The sequence below is a fragment of the Sorex araneus genome, chromosome 6 (assembly GCF_027595985.1).
Source record: "Sorex araneus isolate mSorAra2 chromosome 6, mSorAra2.pri, whole genome shotgun sequence".
NCBI lineage: Eukaryota > Metazoa > Chordata > Mammalia > Eulipotyphla > Soricidae > Sorex > Sorex araneus.
Genome location: NC_073307.1, coordinates 45,607,301 through 45,627,845, shown reverse-complemented (window position 1 = coordinate 45,627,845; position 20,545 = coordinate 45,607,301). Strand labels below are relative to the sequence as shown.

The 20,545-nt window shown below is 37.1% G+C and overlaps 1 protein-coding gene across 1 annotated transcript in view; it reads right to left on the bottom strand.

The window, feature by feature from the left end:
• The window catches only part of SPINK5 (serine peptidase inhibitor Kazal type 5), a 75,648-nt gene that overhangs the window by 29,431 nt on the left and 25,672 nt on the right, over positions 1-20,545 (bottom strand). The window contains exons 8-16 of the mRNA XM_055143528.1: positions 19,927-19,993; positions 15,463-15,590; positions 15,123-15,210; positions 12,435-12,562; positions 10,736-10,811; positions 9,054-9,205; positions 5,146-5,194; positions 2,882-3,009; positions 873-957 (exon numbers count right to left, since the gene is read on the bottom strand). Coding sequence (XP_054999503.1) covers positions 873-957; positions 2,882-3,009; positions 5,146-5,194; positions 9,054-9,205; positions 10,736-10,811; positions 12,435-12,562; positions 15,123-15,210; positions 15,463-15,590; positions 19,927-19,993 — 901 coding nt within the window. The remainder of the gene's footprint in view (positions 1-872; positions 958-2,881; positions 3,010-5,145; positions 5,195-9,053; positions 9,206-10,735; positions 10,812-12,434; positions 12,563-15,122; positions 15,211-15,462; positions 15,591-19,926; positions 19,994-20,545) is intronic.

Sequence of the window (20,545 nt, the reverse complement as noted above, 5' to 3'; positions counted from 1 at the left end):
CCGGGGGTACTATATGGGATGCTGGGGATAGAAGCTAGGTCAACTGCATTGGAGGCAAACGCCCTACCTGCTGTGCTATCGATCCAGTCCACATCCTTGTTTTATAAATTAGAAAACTAAGTTACAAAGATGTCATAATTATCATCATCAGTCATCAGTATCATCATGTTATAAGAATGCAAACACAAAATTTAAATATTCTGTCCATCATTTTTGCAAGATATCCAGATAAAATTCAGATAAAAGTTTAGCATTTATGGCAAGGTTGAAAGTAAGAATTTGAGCTCATGTCTTACATGTCAAGACCCTGTGTTCAATCCCAAGCACCACAGGGTCTCCGAGCACTGCTGAGTGGTCCTGGTTGCCCCCAACACTGCAATAGAGCATCTCTGGCCTGAACACTAAAACTTTAGGCCTTGATCATGAAGGCAAATTATTTCCAGGAGTGGTCACTGGATCCCCTAAGCGCTGCTTGGGAGACCCCCTAATCCCCAAATCTAGTAGCTGTTAGTGCTGAAATTTTAAAATATGCTTTAAATGATTTTCATTTAGACAATATAACAATCTGTATACAGTCTTTCTTGGAAAAAAATCTAATTCACAGATCATAAAGGGAGAAAGGGAGAAGTGGGGAAACGGGAGATTGACTACTTCCAAAAGGCACAAACAACTGGATCAGATTTGACATAAATAAATTGAACAATAAAGAAGGAACCTTAATTTACAAGAGGATCCAAATATATTTGCTCAATTCATTCAAGTAATACTTGCTCAGGGTGCTGGAATTGGGGTTGGGGGTTGAGAAATGATGGTGTGGAGGACTCATTGAGAGAAAACAGATTTTTAGGGTGCCAACAGTCTCACACACCTACCTCTACTGCTGCTCTCCTGACTTTATCAGTCTCAACTTTCTCCTTTTCTTCCTTGTCATAATTTTTCAATTCTTTTTCAAGTTTTCTGTAATAAAAAAAGACACACACAAAATATGATTTCCTATTTCTGTATTTGAAGTGGTGTCACTCAAGCAGTGCTCAGAGGGTGGAGGAACCTCACCTAGCAATACTGGCCAAGGAGGCATGATGGTTCAACGCTCAGGTCTGCCAGATGACACTTCTCAGGCCTAGCAGTGCTAGAGGTACCAGTCAGGTGACACCTGACAATGCTATGCTGGGGACATGTGTAGGGCTATAATAGTACTTGCTACCTTGAGCATGCACGGCAAGCATTCCGGTCTTTTAAGCTATAGTCTGGGCCACCCACGATCTTTAAAATTTTATTATTAGGAATGCTTTTCCAGCAGTCGTCAGGGGCCTTTTGGAATTCTTGACAACTGGGCTGGAGTTCTAATGCGAGAATGTAGGAATGCTCAGTCCCTGCAGTGGCAGTGGTCAACCTTGGCCAACTGAGTAGTGCTTACTGGTGCATCCTGGGCTATCACTGGTGATGCTCATGGGACCACGCTGTACCTTGTACTAGGATACAAACTGACATTGCCCACAGTAAACGTACTTTGACCTCTGTGTTTTCTCTCCAGCCAACTCCCAGCTTGTCTTTGGGGGAGGCATACCTGAAAATATTCAGGAATTACGCCTGACTCTCAGGGGACCATATGGAATGCTAGAGATCAAATACAGGTCAGCCACATATAAGAGAAGCACCTGAACAGCCCCCTCTTTTGTTTCGTTTGTTTGGTGGGGGTGTCATACCTAGCAATGCTCTGGCCTTACTTCTGTCTTTGCTTCACTCCTGTTTCCCCTGACAGAGCTTGACAAGGGACCATATAGGATGCTGAAGATCAAACCCTGGTCTGCCTAGCCCTATGCTAGGCAAGTGTCTGCTATTCTGTGATTCAGGACTCCTTTTGAAAAGAGGGATTTGAATCTTCTAGGCCAAAGGCCATTTAAATCTTGAGTACAAAGTTATTATGTCCAAAAGGTGTTTTTGTTTTCCCCATGATGCAGACAAGTTTAACATTTTACAATCCCCCTTTACATGATAGAAAATAGGGTCATGGGTGTGACTTAAATAAATAATAAAAGTAGCATGTCCCTCCCCAAAATCAGTATGTGACCATAAATATAGGACAGTGACTTTAATTAATTACTTGAATAAACAGTATAGTAACCTTGAACAATTACTTTGCACCTTTTTTAAAGAACATTAAGAATTTTCTCAATCTTTAGTTTATCTTCAAAGTCCATTGTAAGAGATAAGAAATCTAAGAAGGAAGAGAAGCAAAGGTGAAGAAAATCCTCTTTCACCTCCCCATCACTCTGGAGGTCTGACCCAACTCATCAAAATCAATGGTCTAGAAGGCCTGTATTTGTTTTATTTAATAAGGAGGCATTTTAGAAAACATTTATCATACAGCCTACCTCCCCAGGGCTTAACTGGCTACATTAAGCCACGAGAATATTTATTTAACCTGCATATAGAATATTCCTAGAAGAATAAATATCCTATTTTTTCCCCAGAAAATGTTTGTGTGTTGCCCCCAGAGATATAGTCGAATTGGTTTTCCCTCAGTCAATATCTGGACATAGTGACAGAATTCAAAAATGTTAGAGGCAGAAAAGAGAACAAAGAAATAATCCCATCTAGAGCCCATTTTTGATGTCTCTCATGAATGATGATTATCAAGTATTAAAAACACATGGCTTTTGAGAACAAATAAATATTTTGCTCATGAGTTACAAGAAGAGAGTATTCGAGTAGAGAATAAAAAGTCATTGGGTGATTTAATGTCACTTAATGTCTCGTTTCTATGCTTATAAAATTATCTAGCATGCGACCCATGGTATATATTCTATTTATTTCTGAACAAGTGAGACAGAGTGGTCAATAAAAAAGAGATTTGGTAAGAGATGAAGAAGATACTCACAACACATTTGCACACATGGCACACATATTTCCATACATTTTGCCATCTGGGCCACGGACAGGGTCACGCTCCCTGGTGCACATGAGCATTCCATTTCTCATTTGGCCGCGAAATTCACTGCAAAGGTCCTAGTAAATGAAGAAAAATATTTACTCAGAGCGTTTTTCTATGTGCTCTTCACCTTTGTCTTATTATGAATAACAAATGACTGTTAAGTAATAGGGAAAAAGAAGAAGGAGAAGAAAAGTGATCACGTATAGCAATAAATCAGTAAGCATGGACAAAGAATTGCTCTGGTACAGTGTTGGTTCTATATATATTCATCTTCATCATTGTTCTCCTAAGAGCTTTTATAATCTAAGTATAGACAAAATTTGTAGCTATATATGTTTGTGTTGTGTTCAATAGAACAGTCTACAATAGATACGAAAGTTAAAAAGTGAGGAGGTTTAATATTTTAGAAAATAGAAGCTTCCCGGAGAAAATAAGAATATTGCTAAATTATCAGGAGAAAGACAGAGGTCCTCCCATTTCTACTTGAATGAATCATGGAAACTTATTCTCATTGGAAAAAAAAAGATGTGAAAGGGAGATGTTGAATGATCTCACTTACATGTAGCACTGTGGCACTGTCGTCCCGTTGTTCGTCGATTTGCTCGAGCGGGCACCAGTAACGTCTCCATTGTGAGACTTGTTGTTACTGTTTTTTGGCATATTGAATACCCCACTGGGAGCTTGCCAGGCTCTACCGTATGGATGGGATACTCTTAGTAGCTTGCCGGACTCTCTGAGAGGAGCGGAGGAATCAAACCCGGGTCGGCCACATGCAAGGCAAATGCCTTACCCGCTGTGCTATTGCTCCAGCCCAAAAAGTGAGCCATTTTAAAGCAAACGCATCACCTTTAATATTTATATTACACCTTAATATTTTAACCTCTATCAAATTTATCCCAAATTAGCAAGCTTTTATTTTTCAATTATTGTTAGGAAAATAGAAGAAATGAAAGTGACCTTACATGTAGCTACTATTTGAGAGTAATCCAGCATCTATATAGAGATATTTTGTTATGTACTTATAAAATTATAATATACAAACAGCTATAGAAATATAATAATTATCTATAAAATTACAAATGTTTTAATAATCTATTAAAAGATCATAGTATAAGGGCTGGAGCAATAGTACAGTGGGTAGGGTGTTTGCCTTGCACACGGCTGACCCGGGTTTGATTCCCAGCATCCCATATGGTCCCCTGAGCACCACCAGGAGTAATTCCTGAGTTCAGAGCCAGGAGTAACCCCTGTGCATCGCCGGGTGTGACCCAAAAAGCAAAAAAAAAATCATAGTATAATTAAAAAGCCAAAGAATTTTCATAATAATTATTAATCAGGAGAGATACTGTTAGTAGTACATCCTTCCTACATAGGTGGTTGGTGATGGAGATAAAATATGACAACATATGCAGAATTTATTTTCTGAATTGAACTAACATAAAACAGATTTTGTTCCCTATCTGAAATAATAGCTGTAAGTTGTATCAATGAAAATTAGTCAATTGCAAAAATGGATTTTGACAATTGATGTCTACCAGAAATCCAATGAAAGTAAAATAGGGAGGGTAGCGTATACATAGTAAGTTTTTGTAGAATAGAAATAAAAATTTGAATTGTCAAAATCTAATCACTCAGACCACTTTTCAGATTAAAAGTTTCCTTTGTTTATTTCTGGCCTAAAAGTCTAACAGGAAAACTGTAGCACTGTAGCACTGTCCTCCCACTGCTCATCAATTTGCTTGAGTGGGCACCAGTAATGTCTTCATTGTGAGACTTGTTGTTACTGGTTTTGGCATATCGAATATGCCACGGGTAGATTGCCAGGCTCTGCCGTGTGGGCAGGATACTCTCGGTAGCTTACCATGCTCTCCGAGAGGGACGGAGGAATCGAACTCGGATTGGTCACGTGCAAGGCAAAGGCCCTACCCGCTGTGCTATTATGATACAAAAATTAAATTCTTCAAAATTTGAACTAGTAGTTAAGAAGAATTGTACAGTGGTTGTGAAGGAGAAAGGCTCTTTTTTCAGATATGTTGACCTAATGTTCAGCTATGATTTGATGTTTTTTATAGTAAAATATGAAATTTAGTTAGTTTAGAAATCTACATTTTAGTTAGCGGAGTTATTTGATAACTGCTAATGGCATCTCTAGAATGCTCTTTTAGAGAGAAAATATCAGGACATGGCATGAGCATTACGGAGAAAATTACCTCTGCTGCTTCTCTCTTAGCCTTTGATCTTGCTCTTTTATCTTGTTGACTAGAAGGAAAAGGGGTAGAAACATGAGAAAAAATAGACCTTAATTCAGTAGACATCCTTAACATTCACAGACTGATCATTTATTATTCTGACTATTCTTGAGTAACCAAAAACATTTGCTCATTGTAATTTGTAGTTTTCTTGGATAATAAAAATCACTATGGTTCATCTCACTTTATGAGTAGTGTATTCAAAAGAAAGTTCTTAATTAAAGACCCCACTTATTTAAGTTGTTAGTAATTTGAGTGCAATAAGGATTTATTTGTTATTTTTTTCACATCTTCAGTCACTCTATGGAATGGTAATATTTGGCTCTGGGAGACAGTATAATATGGTAGTTGAGAGAAAATATTCTTAGTTCAGTTTGCCTGGCAAGCTTCCCGGGGCGTATTTATATCCCAAATACAATAACAGATATATGCATACCTCTTGGAGAGACTGGCAAGCTACTGAGAGTATCCCGCCCACACGGCAGAGTCTGGCAAGCTACTCTTGGTGTGTTCGATATGCCAAAAACAGTAAGGATAGGTCTCATTCCCCTGAGCCTGAAAAAATTCCTCCAATCATTGGGAAAAACGAGTAAGGAGAAGCTGCTAAAATCTCTGGGCTGAGTGTAATAGACTTTACTGGCTGAGTGTAATAGACCTTACTGGTGCCCGCGCAAGTAAATTGACGAACAACGAGGTGACAGTGATACAGTTTGCCTGAAGAATGTAAGAAATATCTATTTATTTTTGTATTTTTTGCATGGGGGAGAGGTGTGTATCAGCAGTGCTCTGGACTTAAACCTGGCTCTGTGCTCAGGGATCACTCCTGGTAATCCTGGAGGACTATATGGGGGTGACAGGACTTGAGTTAGGGCCAGCCTATTGCAAGGGGAGTGCCTTACCCACTGTATTATTTCTCCAGTCCTACAAATAAAATATATCTTAACTGTTCCATGCATTTCTCATCTTTAAATGGGGAAAGGTTGGGATTATAAGAATATTTTTCTCACAGGATTGTTGCAAATGTTAAAAAAGATTATATACGTAAACCAATTCGATGAACATAATAAAAACATTGATGAAAGTGATTTCAATGTTTGCTCTCATCAGCATTGAAAATAGGTCTCCAAAGTAGGTCAGGGGTGTGGCTAAGAAGTAGAACACATCACATGCACATGTGAGGTCCTGGATTGCATCCTTGGCACCATAAATAATAGTCATGTGATGGTATTGATATGGAAGCATTGACCTTAGTTTAACTTTAGATAACCTAATATTTGAAATCAAGTTTAGTGGGCTGGGTAATTATAGAATAATTGCATCTACAAGACAATCACATCAAACAGAAAAAGTGAATTTGTGAATTTATTCCTCAATAACTTTTCAGACCTTTTAAAATTGTGAAAATATTATTTAACTATGTTATATAACTGTGCAAAATTGACTATAGATGCAAAACTAATTCTCCAGAGTCAGTTGTTTCTGCTGACAAACCCATAAATTAAGAGGTAAAATAAGAGATAAATAAATTTTATTTCTGAAAAAGAATATTTTTGTCAGTGAAAAAAACTGAAATTGCTCCATCATTGTGGAGTTTCTCATAATTCAGGGCTTGAGTCTAAATTAGCAAAAATATTTAAAATATTTAAAAATCATTGCCTTTCCGTAGTGAAAAATTATTAATGGAAGTATCAGAACTGACCACTAGATGGCAGAATTGTTGCTTTGTCCCTGAAAGTAATAAAGGTAAAAAAAAAAAAAAAAAGAAGACAGAAGACTAAATGCAGGTATGTGCTCCAACATCAGCTGATAATGTTTTATAATGTACTTTCTACACTAAACAGTAAGAAATTATACTATTTTCTCTATTTCCAATGCTGATATCTGCATCCTCCTTTATAACAGCCACGAATTCTTTTTTATTTATAACTTGTGGTAATGAAGAAGTCATTTTTATTGTTGGTGGGTGTAAAGAATGAGTTAGAAAATCTCTTTGCCTATTATGCTCATTTAACAAATGTGCCTTCTGTACTACCATTATCATAATTATAATTATTATTTTGACTTCCATCAAATGTGTTCCACATTCACTGCTTCCACAGATCTTGTTCAGGGAGACATATCCTTTAGTCTCCTCTAAACAGGCATTCAACTCCTACACAAGCAAGCCAGCATTCCTGAAGCAGTTTTGTCCTATTCTCATTACTAGGTCCAAACATAATCTCCCAATACTCACAACTGTGTCTCTGATTATTAACCAGCTTTACTAATTAGATATTGTAATTGTTTATTTATTTCCTTTGGTTTGGGGGCTACACCCATCTGTACTCGGGGTTTATGCCTGGATTTACACTCAGGTATCACTCCAGGTGTCAGTGGCAGACGACATGGATATTTGGGATTGAAAACCCAGATCAATCTGTGAGGAAAAACAAGCACCTTACCTCTATACTATTTCTCAGACCCCAAACTTAGATATTTTAATGCTGTGACTCTTCCACCACTGTATATTTTAAATCTTAGTAAATCAGAGAGGGCATATTTTTTATAAATCTTTATTTAGGAATTACCTTGAAATACATTTTCCACACTAAGTGAATACAAGTAAGGGGCTGGAGCGATAGCACAGAGGGTAGGGCGTTTGTCTTGCACGCAGCCGACCCAGGTTCAATTCCTCTGCCCTTCCCAGAGAGCCTGGCAAGCTACTGAGAGTATCTTGCCCACACGGCAGAGTCTGGCAAGCTACCTGTGGCGTATTCAATATGCCAAAAACAATAACAAGTCTCACAATGGAGACATTACTGGTGACCGCTCGAGCAAATCGATGAGCAACGAGATGACAGTGCAGTGTATACAAAAAATAAACACAAAAGTGAGCCTATACTTGAACGCAAAAAGTGTAAAAATTAACTTGAACTGTGGGTTGTCCAGGTAATTCCTTTCAGGTAATAATAATCTGCACTGTAGTACTGTTGTCCCATTGCTCATCAATTTGCTCAAGCAGGCACCACTAATAACTGCATTGTGAGACTTGTTGTTTATGTGTTTGGCATATAGAATATGCCACGGAGAGCTTGCCAGGCTCTGCCGTGCTGGCGGGATACTCTCAGTAGCTTGCCGGGCTCTCAGAGAGGAATGGAGGAACCGAACTCAGGTGGGCCGCATGCAAGGCAAATGCCCTATCCGTTGTGCTATCGCTCCAGCCCATGTAGTAGAAAATAGGAATATTAAATAACTACATGCATACTTTTATACTTATGGATGGTGGTTAGTACTTGGAAGGAAAATCTTGGCTCAGGAAGAAATTGAGAGGTGAAGAGTATAAAGCAGACCTCACCAGAGCTGTATGAGTTGGCAAAAACACCTGAGGAAAGTAAACCTCACCAGACCTTAGTCATTGATAATTTGTATTTTGGGGGGGCCAGGCCTGGCAGTGCTCTATGATCACTCCTGTTGGGGTTCAGGGAATGATATGTGGTGTCTGGGATTGAGCCCAGGTCAACCACTTGCAAAATAAGTGCCCTACCCACTGTACTGTTGCTTTGGCCCAGCTATTGATACTTAAAATCCTCTCTTATATCATAGATAAGAACTGACTGATACCCATACTATTCAGATTGAAGTGATTTCAGACAATTTCATACATCACTTTGACCCTACCATACAAATTCACCTAGTGATTAATATGCTAGAATTATTCTTTGATAAGAATGATAATAGAATTATTCTTAATCATTATGGCATTACATAAAGAATGTACCGTAAAAATACTGATAGAAAAATCCTCAGGAAATAAAATGTAATAAAACTTAAAAAACAACAATGAAACAGGGGTCAAAATCTTCCCTAGTTTCCCTAGCAGTTCTACTCACAAGAAGGCTGCACACTTGAAGCAGGTGTCACTACTCATTATTCCTTCTGAGTTCTGGTTGGGAGCACTCTTTCTGTGGCAGTGGAGCTTTCCATTCTTCAGATATTTACGGTAAATACTGCAGCGCTCCTGCCAAGATAAATAAACTGGGCACTTGATTTTCATCCCTCAAAAGAAAGCCTGAAACATCTATTTCATCAGAAATCATGTTGTATTGAATTTTAGCTGTGTTTCTCTGAGATGCAAAATTCAATTCAATAAACTCATTTTCTGAGAGAAGGAAACAAATAAGACATAACAGGATTTAAAATATAATAAAAGAGACAAATAAGTTTCTACCAGTATAATAAAAGCATGGTAAAATAAACATAAATATATATAAATAGGGTAAAATAAATATAAATAAATATAAGAAAATCTAACAAGTCCGAGGTTGGGATCCTGAAACCTAGATTTTGGAAGTTTAGAGAAGATGTTAGGAAACAAGAATAATTTGAGTGAGATTTTGAAAAGTATATAGCATTTTCCTGGGTAAGAAAAGGATTGTGAGATGAGTGTACAGGTTGTTAAAATAAAACAAGCTGGAAAACACAGAAAGGAAAGTGGACATAAAGCAGAGCATGAACTTCTTAGATAAGGTAAAGAGCCAAATAATGAGATAGAGGGACCAAAATGGGTTCAGTAGTTGATGAGCAGTTTATGGGATTTAAGCAGAACAGAATAGTGATTTGGTTGGTATTTGAAACTTAATCCCAACTTTTTAAATGAGGCTGATTGGCTAAAGGATAAAACTTAGAGGTAAATTCATAGAGACTTTTATCAACTAAACATCAAATTATAATTATTTACATGGGGCTATATGAATGAAGGTTGTAACATTTTAGTGGTGAATATTATTACGTCACTGTCATCCCATTGCTTATTGATTTGTTCGAGCGGGCGCCAGTAACGTCTCTCATTGAGAGACTTATTTTTACTGTTTTTGGCATATCCAATACGCACAGGTAGCTTGCCAGGCTCTGCCTCGAAGGCTCGATACTCTCGGTAGCTTGCCAGGCTCTCTGAGAGAGGCGGAGGAATCGAATTCGGTCAGCGGCTGCATGAAAGGCGAATGCCCAACCACTGTGCTGTCGCTCCAGCCCATTATTATGACTTTTTGGTTAAATAAAAGATTTTTTTAACTTTTTTTTTCTTTTTGGGTCACACCCGGCAATGCACAGGGGTTACCTCCTGGCTTTGCACTCAGGAGTTACTCCTGGCAGTGCTCAGGGGACCATATGGGATGCTGGGAATCCAACCTGGGTCGGCCGCATGCAAGACAAATGCCCTACCCGCTGTGCTATCGCTCCAGCCCTAGAAATAAAAGATTTTTAATCCTAATTTAGATGCGAAGTTCCAAACACTCCTATGTGAAAAACATACGTTTGATTTCTCTGGAAAACAGTGAGCAGAAGCTCACACCATCTACAAGGATGGAGCTGGAACTAGATTTCAGGTTTTTAAGCTGCAATTCAGAATTGGTCACTGCACTGACCAAGTTCCTGAGTCATTGTCCTCAATGTCATGGAGGGAAGAGATCTGATTTTTCTGCAAATTTTTACAGAAAGTTGTCTAGTCTTTACGTCCCTTACTGTGTTTTCACATGGCAGTACTAAGTAGATGTATTGAATAGATTCCACTCACAGACTGTGAAGGTTCTTTTCCAGATTCTCTTCTCCATCTTGCTTCACTCAGTTTTTTTGCTGCAGCTTCTGCTAGACTGAAAGAAAGAGAAAATGAACAGGTTAACCACCAGCACTGAGATCTTCACATTGCTGAATTTCTAATATGCTAATCTATGAAGGACTGTTTGACCTTTCTTCAAGTAGGCCTTGAAAGAAAGGGGGAAATCATGGATCTATAAACTTGATTTCTAAACATAATCTCTCTTTCTTGCCTCACATAAAGACACTCACTTCCTTTATGAGTGCCACTAAAGATAAAACAAAAAATACCCCAAAATACATTAAACAATAAAGCCTTAATGTTTACATAATGCCTCGAGGAACTTGGTGGTCCTAATAAAGCATACTAATTGCACCCATTGTTCCCCAGAGAGGAGAAAAGGTCAAGAACTTTATTTGAAGGCTCAAGATCTGGTTACAATTGCAGTTCTCTTCTCATATGCTATGTGGATTTAAACTGTATACCATGATTTTCTTCATCCAATGTAAATATATTGCTTACATTTACTGTGTTATCTAAAGACAAAATAATTTATATATACTGATACCAAAATCAGTTTATATTTGCTTTATATAGTGGCAGTTCTGGTGTATTCAGATAATTGATGATATTTTGACCATATAGGAATGTCAACCAAATAGCCACGGATTCTAAATTTAATTACTAAATTTGAGTTCAGCCAGAAAAAAATGAATGTAGTTTCAGATTTAAAGTTTTCGGTTCAAAATCATTCAGAAGGACCACATTATATAAAATAATATTTACTTATAATTTTAAAGAGATTTATGGTTGTTTCATGGGGAACTTTAATTAATTTTTGCATTCAGTTTTATTTTTCTTTTTGAATTTTATTGAATCACCATGAGATAGTTACAAGCTTTCATGTTTGGGTTATAATCACACAATAATCAAACACCCATTCTTCCACCAGTGCACATTTCCCACCACCAATATCCCTGGTATACCCCCGTTTTCCCACCCTCCCCCTGCCTCCATGGCAGACAATACTCCCCATACTCTCTCTCTACTTTTGGGCATTATGGCTTGCAACACAGACACTGAGAGGTCATCATGTTTGGTCCGTTATCTACTTTTGGCACATATCTCCCATCCCGACTGGTTCCTCTAGCCATCATTTTCTCAGTGATCCTTTCTCTATCCCACCTGCCTTCTCCCCTCCTCTCATGAAGCAGTCACTGCATTCAGGTTTAAATGCAATCACTAATCTCTGTGGAAGGTGAGGTGGCTATGACTAATAGAAAAAATTTATATACGGTCTCTTTCCCAGCCACATGCACACATATATACATATGTGTGTTTGTATGTATGTATATATATACACAAAGCCTCAGCAGTGAGGGAGATATTGATATTTGCACAAGCTTATATTTGTCAGAATGTACACTGCTAAAAGAATGAATAACAGGGGAAACCAAACACTTTTGGACTAAAATACACTTAGTCTTTTACTATTTCTGTCATTCATATATATTACCAGTACAACTTACACACCCACTTTTTTGTTTCTATGTCACTTTTCTATTTTCTTCTCTATGTCTTTAATTTCTGAGTCGCAGTTATTCTATCTATAAAACAGCAGGCTCTAATAGACTATATGATTCCTTCTTTCCTTGCTGTTCTACAACTCAATACTCACTAGAAGGCTTGACACATGGAACACAAGTTGCCATGCATTTTCCCATCTGGGCCAAGGACAGGGTCACTTTCTCTGGTACAATAAAACATTCCATTCCTTGCATTATTCTCATATTCACTGCAGAGTTTCTGGATAATAAAAATACAATAGTTTGTATGTAGTTACCTGTTTTGTAAATTTATAAATTTTATGCTCTCTTTTTTGAAGATATTGAAAGAGACATTGCAGATAAAAATAAAACTCTTAGAATTTGGGCCATTTAAAAATTTTGCAATAATTTTACTCCTATTCATATTCATTGATTTAAGTGCTCAATAAATGTACTAACTTGGGGCTGGAGCCATAGCACAGCGGGTAGGGCATATGCCTTGCACGCGGCCAACCCATGTTCGAATCCCAGCATCCCATATAATCTCCTGAGCACTGCCAGGAGAAATTCCTGACTGCAGAGCCAGGAGTATCCCCTGTGCATCGCCAGATTTGACCCCAAAACTCAAATAAATAAAATAAAATAACTCAAATAAATAAAATTTAAAAAACCAAAAAAATAAATAAGTAAAAATAAAATAAATGTACTAACTTAATAGGCTATAATTATTATGTGATTTATATATTTCATCAGTCACATAGAAAAGATAACTAATTGCAGTGTTAAAAAGCAAGGGATATAACCGGCCTGAGTAAAGTCTGTATTCACACAAAGGAAAGGTCAGACTTGGAGAGATAGTACAGTGGGTAGAGCATTTGCCTTGCACATGTTGGTCCAGGTCTCATCCCCAGAATTCCATGTGCTCTGCCAAGCATCACCAGGAGTAATTCCCAAGCATAGAGCCAGGATTTACCCCTGAACATCAAAGAGCATGGTCTAAAAATTAAAAAAAAAAAAAAAAGCAACAAAGAGTTTCCATCTGAGTCGTATGTTGAATATCTGCTCTTGAAAAGAATCTGGTAAGAGGTCTTATGAAAGAAATTATAGCATGCAAAGGTATATAAACACAAATGAGCATGCCATTTTGTGATTCTCTATACTTGCTAAAAAATTAGCTGGGTAAAGAGAAGACTTGGGGTGGTGTCAAAAAGGATGCTTCAAAGGTAAATCAAAAGCAAACTATTATGTTTTGAAAGGAATTTGTACTGTGCTGTTAGAAAGTGAAAAATGGACATTTATAGCAGGGAAAGGCACAATAAAACTTTTGAATGAAAAACATTGCCTATTCAGATATGTGGAGGATACTTATTTCAATTAAAATAAGTAAAAGGAGGAAAAAATGAAGAAAGGCATGGGAAGAGAAGAATAAAGGAATTGGAAATGAAAGCATGGTTGAGGCTCACATTAAAACTAAACTTAAAACTACTTTAAAACTAGAATAAAAAAGAATAGGGCAGCTGAAATAAATCCAATAAGATGGAGTTGCATGAAAACAGAAGGTGACTTAATTATACTGTATAATACTTTCAAATACAGGATTTTCATAGTGTCAATGGCTCATAAACATATTTCCTACATTACTGAAAACAATGTGGGTGATAAATGGAATCTTAAAGCTTAAAAATGACATTGACTAGAAGTATACAAACCAGGAAGTATGATGCTAATGCATCAATGCAAGGAAATAAGAAAAAAATTACTATATGTCTAAACTAAAAGAGTAGCAATAGAAACAAAAGAAGATGACTAATGCAAAGATGGTTAAAAAATGAAAGTCATATGATTTTTTTTTTTTGACTGGAGCAATAGCACAGAGGGTAGAGCGTTTGCTTTGCACTCGGTTGACTGATTTCTCCATCCTTCTCCGAGAGCCCCAAAAGCTACCGAGAGTGTCCCGCCCACACGGCAGAACTTGCGGCACATTTGATATGCCAAAAACAGTAACAACAAGTCTCACAGTGGAGACATTACCGGTGCCCGCTCGAGCAAATTAAACAATGGTATGACAGTGCTACAGTGACAGTGCTACACATGATTTTTAAAGATAATATTAAACTTTTACATTTATTGATTTATTTGAGCCAGGCAAGCTACCAAGAGTATTGAGACCATGCAGCAGAGCCTGGCAAGCTACCCGTGCATATTGGATATGCAAAAAAAAAGTAACAGTAAGTCTCTCAATGAGAGACATTACTGGTGCCCGCTCAAACAAATCGATGAGCAATGGGATGACAGTGAACAGTGATTTATTTACTTATTTTTGCTTTTTGGGTCACAAGCGGCGATGCACAGGGGTTACTCCTGGCTTTGCACTCAGGAATTACTTCTGGCAGTGCTCAGGGGACCATATGGGATGCTGGGAATCGAATCCAGATTGGCCGCATGCAAGGCAAATGCTCTACCTGCTGTACTATTGCTCCAGCCCCACATTTCTATTATTTTTAAAATAAAAACTGACCTAAAGGGAACAGTTATATCTTTGAAGGAAATATATTAACTTTTTAATTCAGGTAGTATTTTTGATTAAATCAAGGTGAACTTGATTTAAAAGAGTAGAACTATTTTGCTAAAATGACTTGATAAATTTACTCTATACAGAAATTAATGTTGTAGTCCCATCTAAGTGTTATAAAATTATTGCAAACTATTTGTTTCCCACCATTGGTAAAAGTGAATGAAGCGATATTGATAACACATTCTAGAATAAAATGCACAAACACTATACCACAAATCACCAGAATTATTAAACTAATCCTCACCTTAATTTCTCTTCTATCGTTAGCTCTTTCTTCAGACTCTCTAGGGTTTTTATTTGCCTCATTGTTTTCTCTTAAAAAACGCCTTTTGCTATAAGAAATAAGGGAAAGAAAAGGATGAGTATGGGTACTTCACATCTTCATGTTAGAAAAATCATGTATGGGCTGGTAGAAAAATAGCAAAGGGTTCTAGAGGCCTAGTACAAATCAACTTATGAACCCTTAATAAATTAGAATCAAACAGAATTGTCAATAAATCTACCACTCCAACACTTCTCACTTAATTGCATCGTTTCATCCCTCTTCCCTTGGAGTCTCCGTGAGCAAACCACACCATACTCACAAGACTTCAGCACACAGGGCACATCTGTTGCCGTGCATCTTGCCATCCGGGCCACGGATTGGGTCACTCTCCCGTGTACAATAAAGTCTTCCATTCCTCACCTGGCTTTCATAGTCCTTGCACAGAGCCTTTAAAAAGAGAAGCAATTACTTTACTTTAACCTAATGTATGCGTCAAGGATTTGTAGTCAAAGAACATCATAGCTAAATGGTTTGGGTAAGATGCTCAATAATGTGAATTAATAATAGTTATAACAGAATTAATAATATTTATAACAATGTCAAACTATTAAATATCTTATATGCTACTTAGGGCATTTATATAAAAGATAAAGAATCTAGGAAGGAACTTTGAGGCTAGGAAAATATTTCCTAAAAATTAGATTTTTATTGCTTTCAAATCTATGAAGATTATTAAATATAGGAAAACTACCATGGAGTTCCATCAACAACTCAACAAAATATAGTAGCCAAGATCCTATTCCTATGTTACCAATGTGCATCATAGAAAAATCTGTGAGACTTAATATTTGAAAGTCTCTTGATCTTGACTTGGATCAAGTCAAGAATGATATGAACTATTACAAATAGAATTATGCTTACTTTATTTTTTTTAATGTTTAATCTATTTTTTTTGAGGGGGGAGCTTTTACGCCACATCTGCTCTGCTCTAAGGAACACTAAACTCATCAGTATTATGACTTGAGGCTCAGGGCAGGGGTGGGGGAAACACCAGGGGGATGCTGGGGAGCAAACTGGGGTTGACCCTGTGCAAGGCAAGCACCTTACCAGTTATACTATCTCTCAGGCTCAGCTTGTTTTCATTGCGGATAATTTTTATGTATTTTGTTTTCTTAATATTTCTGGACTGGCGCGATAGCACAGTGGGTAGGGCATTTTCCTTGCAGGCAGCCGACCCAGGTTCGATTCCTCCATCCCTCTTGGAGATCCCAGCAAGCTACTGAGAGTATCCCGTCTGCACGGCAGAGCCTGGCAAGTTACCCGTGGTATATTCGATATGCCAAAAACAGTAACAAGTCTCACAATGGAGATGTTACTGGTGCCCGCTCGAGCAAATCGATGAACAATGGGACTACAGTGCTACAGTATTACAGTGTTTCCTTAACTGATAATCCTTATTAAATTTATTGGTGGAAATCATAGACTCTAAGTTTCTTTCACTTTCCACCTTAGAGAAATAGGCCATCAAGATTAATAAATCTGGGTAGGGAGATAGTACGGAGTTAAAGTGCTTGTCTCACATTAGGTGCACTAGAAAACACACAACAGAAGTTGTTCTGATCCCCGGGGTTATCTATCAGTTCCCCTGAACCCTGCATATCAGTGCCCACTTCGTACCACCAAGAGTGATGTCTGAGCACAGAGCCAGGAGTAAACTCTAAGTGGTACTGGATGTGGTCCAGACAAAATAAAACAAGCAAAAAATCAAGGTTGGTATTTCTTTTGGGAGTCTAAAAATTTGAATCCCCATCCTCATCAAAATCCAAGAGAGATTTGTACCCAGGTTTCCTAATGTTTGGGATTATATTCTAAACCTTTAAATTTGGCTCTGGGTTTTGAAAATTCTACTATTTGGTATGGTAGAAATTTAAATAAGTGAATTTTATATTTCATATTTATGTACTATATTATGTATCATGCTTTATTATATTATTGACATTACATAAATACTGATATTTATAAATATATTAATATAGATTGTAAACGTGGGAATTTCTAATCAATCAATCTAATGGTTTATATAACTACAATATAGTATTTATTTATTTTCTTTTGCGTTTTGGGCCACACCTGGCAGTGCACAGGGGTTACTCCTGGCTCTGCACTCAGGAATTACTCCTGGCGGTGCTCAGGGGACCATATGGGATGCTGAGAATCGAACCCGGATCAGCCGTGTGCAAGGCAAACGCCCTACCCACTGTGCTATCGTTCCAGCCCCACAATATAGTATTTCTTATGATTCTAGTATGCCATTCTCAATAAGATGCTTTTATAGCCTTTCTTTTTCCTTTATATAACTCAGTGATCCTTATCTTCCCCTTCAGTCAGGCAAACCTGAGCATAAAGAGTGCAGTTTGAATCAGAAAACCTGGGTGCTAGATTATCTCTCTTACTCTCTGGGAAACCGAAGCCAATTCCAATCACTTCTGAAACCTCACTCTCAGCAAGTACATAATTGTTTTAGGAATAGATGATATTTAGGACTTTCTTTAGGTTTAATATTCTCTGATATTTCAAGATCTCATATTTCATAGGGTATTTTAAAGGAGAATGCTAAATAAACAGGTATTTGTTCAGGAAGAGCAATGGGTGTGCTCCAAACTTCCTGGTTGTAACAATCTAGGAATACAAATGCAGAAGTCAGTCACCTGATAATCATAGCATTGCAATTAAATTAGGACTCAATGATTCCCATAAAGGAAACAATGATAATTTCAGTTTATAAGTTGTGACTCATCCAAGGATATTCTGAAGAAATAGTCTTGTGGGCAACCCACTGACAGGCTAATTATGGGGCAGATATTGAGCAATCACTATAAGGCCAGTCCTATGCAGCATGATCATGCCAATAATCCCACCAAACCAATCAAGCCACCTACAGGAGGAAAGGGGGAATATATGCTGATAAAATACAGCGGAATAGAACTCTGAGTTTAGGGAACAGAGAAATGCTGAAGGTCATATGAAGATTACCCAAAGTTTTGTTCTGCTTTATTTTGTTTTTCAAACTTTATATTATATTCAAAATAATTTTTCATTGAAATAACATAGGATTCTAGTATCATAGAAGTTTCAAGTGTGTCTCATTATAAATAAATATCTATAATTTGAGTAAAAGGGGTCAATTGCACAGTCAAGGATAGAATCAAACTTTTATAGGATTAGATTGATACAATATTCACAGATAACCCAATATTTTACACTGAAATTTACCAACCACTACAAAAACTATTTATTTTTTAAAATCTCCCATGTTGAGCAAATGATAAAAATGATTTATGTTTCTAATTTAAACTCTGGACATCTTATTTAGGGTGAAAATTTTCTTCAAGGAATTCTGACTATGAAGAGGAATTTCAGCTCTGGTGTCTCTTATTAGAAAAATATATGTCCTACCTAATTTATAGACTGGAAATATTCTTTATGCACAGTGCATATGTAGGAAGGAAAGCAATTTTGCCAGTAGGATAAATATCAATAAGTCCCCTAATTTTGCTGTTAAGAAAATAGAGGCTCAGAGAGAATGACTGACCCTGTTTTCCACACCCAAAACATGACAGAACTAAGGCTAAACCTCAAGTGTTCTGACTTCTCAGCAAAAGGTTAGTCATTTAGCACAATAACTAATATTACTTTCATTGCAACTAAGATTTAATTCCTTTGGCAATTTAGGATATCCTTGCTGCAATGATTCTATAATTAACAAAAGGATTATTTTTTACTGGATTAGAAAGGAAATTATTAAAAAAGCTTTGAAAATTAATTTAAAGGATAGTTTTCAAACCACAATCCAATATGTTTATTTTACATTCTTTTCTCTCTTTTTTTTTTGATGGGGTGGCGCACACCCAGTAATGCTCAGGTTATACTCCTAGCTCTGTTCTCAAAGATCACTCCTGACAGGTCTCTGGGTGACAGGGATTGAACCTGGGTTGACCACATGCAAGGCAAGCACTGAACCCACTGTAGTTTTTACACCAGACCCTGTTTGACATTTTCACATAAAGAGAAGCAAAGTATATTTAAATGTGGAACTCGTTGCAAATAGTTAACATAATAAAATTATTAACTTCAATTTGTATTAATAGGATTAAATATAGCATAAACTAGTCAGCACACTGTTTTAAAAACTTGGGTAGTTTTAAAGTTATTACTGTTTAATTTACATTGTGGGCATTTCAAAAATAATTTATTCAAAGCAAAACTGAGTTTATGTCAAGGACAAGTCTAATGGAAATTATGTAGAATGTAATTTGTATAAATTTTCCATTTTATTTCTTCCCTCATCTTTTTTTAAGCAGTAAGGTAACACAATTTTTAGTTTCAAGTGGAAAATGTAGTTTTAAATTTGAATTCAGTGATTAATATATTAGGATATGTGAACTTGGGAGATTTTGAAATTAAGGGAAGAAACTCAATGTAATAACAGAAAACAATTCTATTACCTCAGAAGTTCAATTTTGGTTTGTAGTTATGATTATGGACTAGATCGATAGCACAGCAGGTAGGGCGTTTGCCTTGCATGCGGCAGACCGGGGTTGATTCCTCTGTCCCTCTCGAAGAGCCTGGCAAGCTACCCGTGGCATATTTGATATGTCAAAAACAGTAACAAGTCTCACAATGGAGATGTTACTGGTGCCCACTCAAGCAAATCGATGAACAACAGGGCTACAGTGCTACAGTTATGATCATAAGAATTAAATAGTGCGAGTGATTAATTTACCTTCTCAGCACTTCTCCGATTTCTAGTTTCATTTTCTCTCTTGGCATTTTCCTCGGCTTCTTTTAAGCTGTTAGGGAAGAAAATAGCTGGTCAGTTTATGGCCAAATTATATTTTCAGATTCATTTCTATGTTAAGCACTTTCATCTCCTAAGCAGGGACTTGTTAAACCTATTCACTTATGGGAGACAAAACATTTCCCTGTGCTGAAGGCAAGAGCCGAGGATATGGAAGGGTGTGAAACTGACTCACTGGCAGTCAATTAGAAGCTTTGTTCTGTAAGACCGAAAGGGTGTGACTTCTTGATTGACAAACAGAAGACTGTCAGGAAAATTCCCTTTAACTGGCAGAACCAAGAGCTTTAAAACAATGCAGATACCAGGATGAAACCAAACAGCATTAGAAGTATTGCCACCAACACCCATATTATGAGTAACTTTTCATACTTTGTAAAGTATTTGTTTGTCTTCATGTGAAAGCATCTTCATTAATAAGAGTCACACTGAATTCTACTTTTAAGTGCTTTCATACCAGTTTAAATATCATCCGGAAAAGGGAAATACCTTAGTTCTAAGTGCAAAAAAAAAAAAAAGAAAAGAAAAAAATCAGGAATTAGGGAGG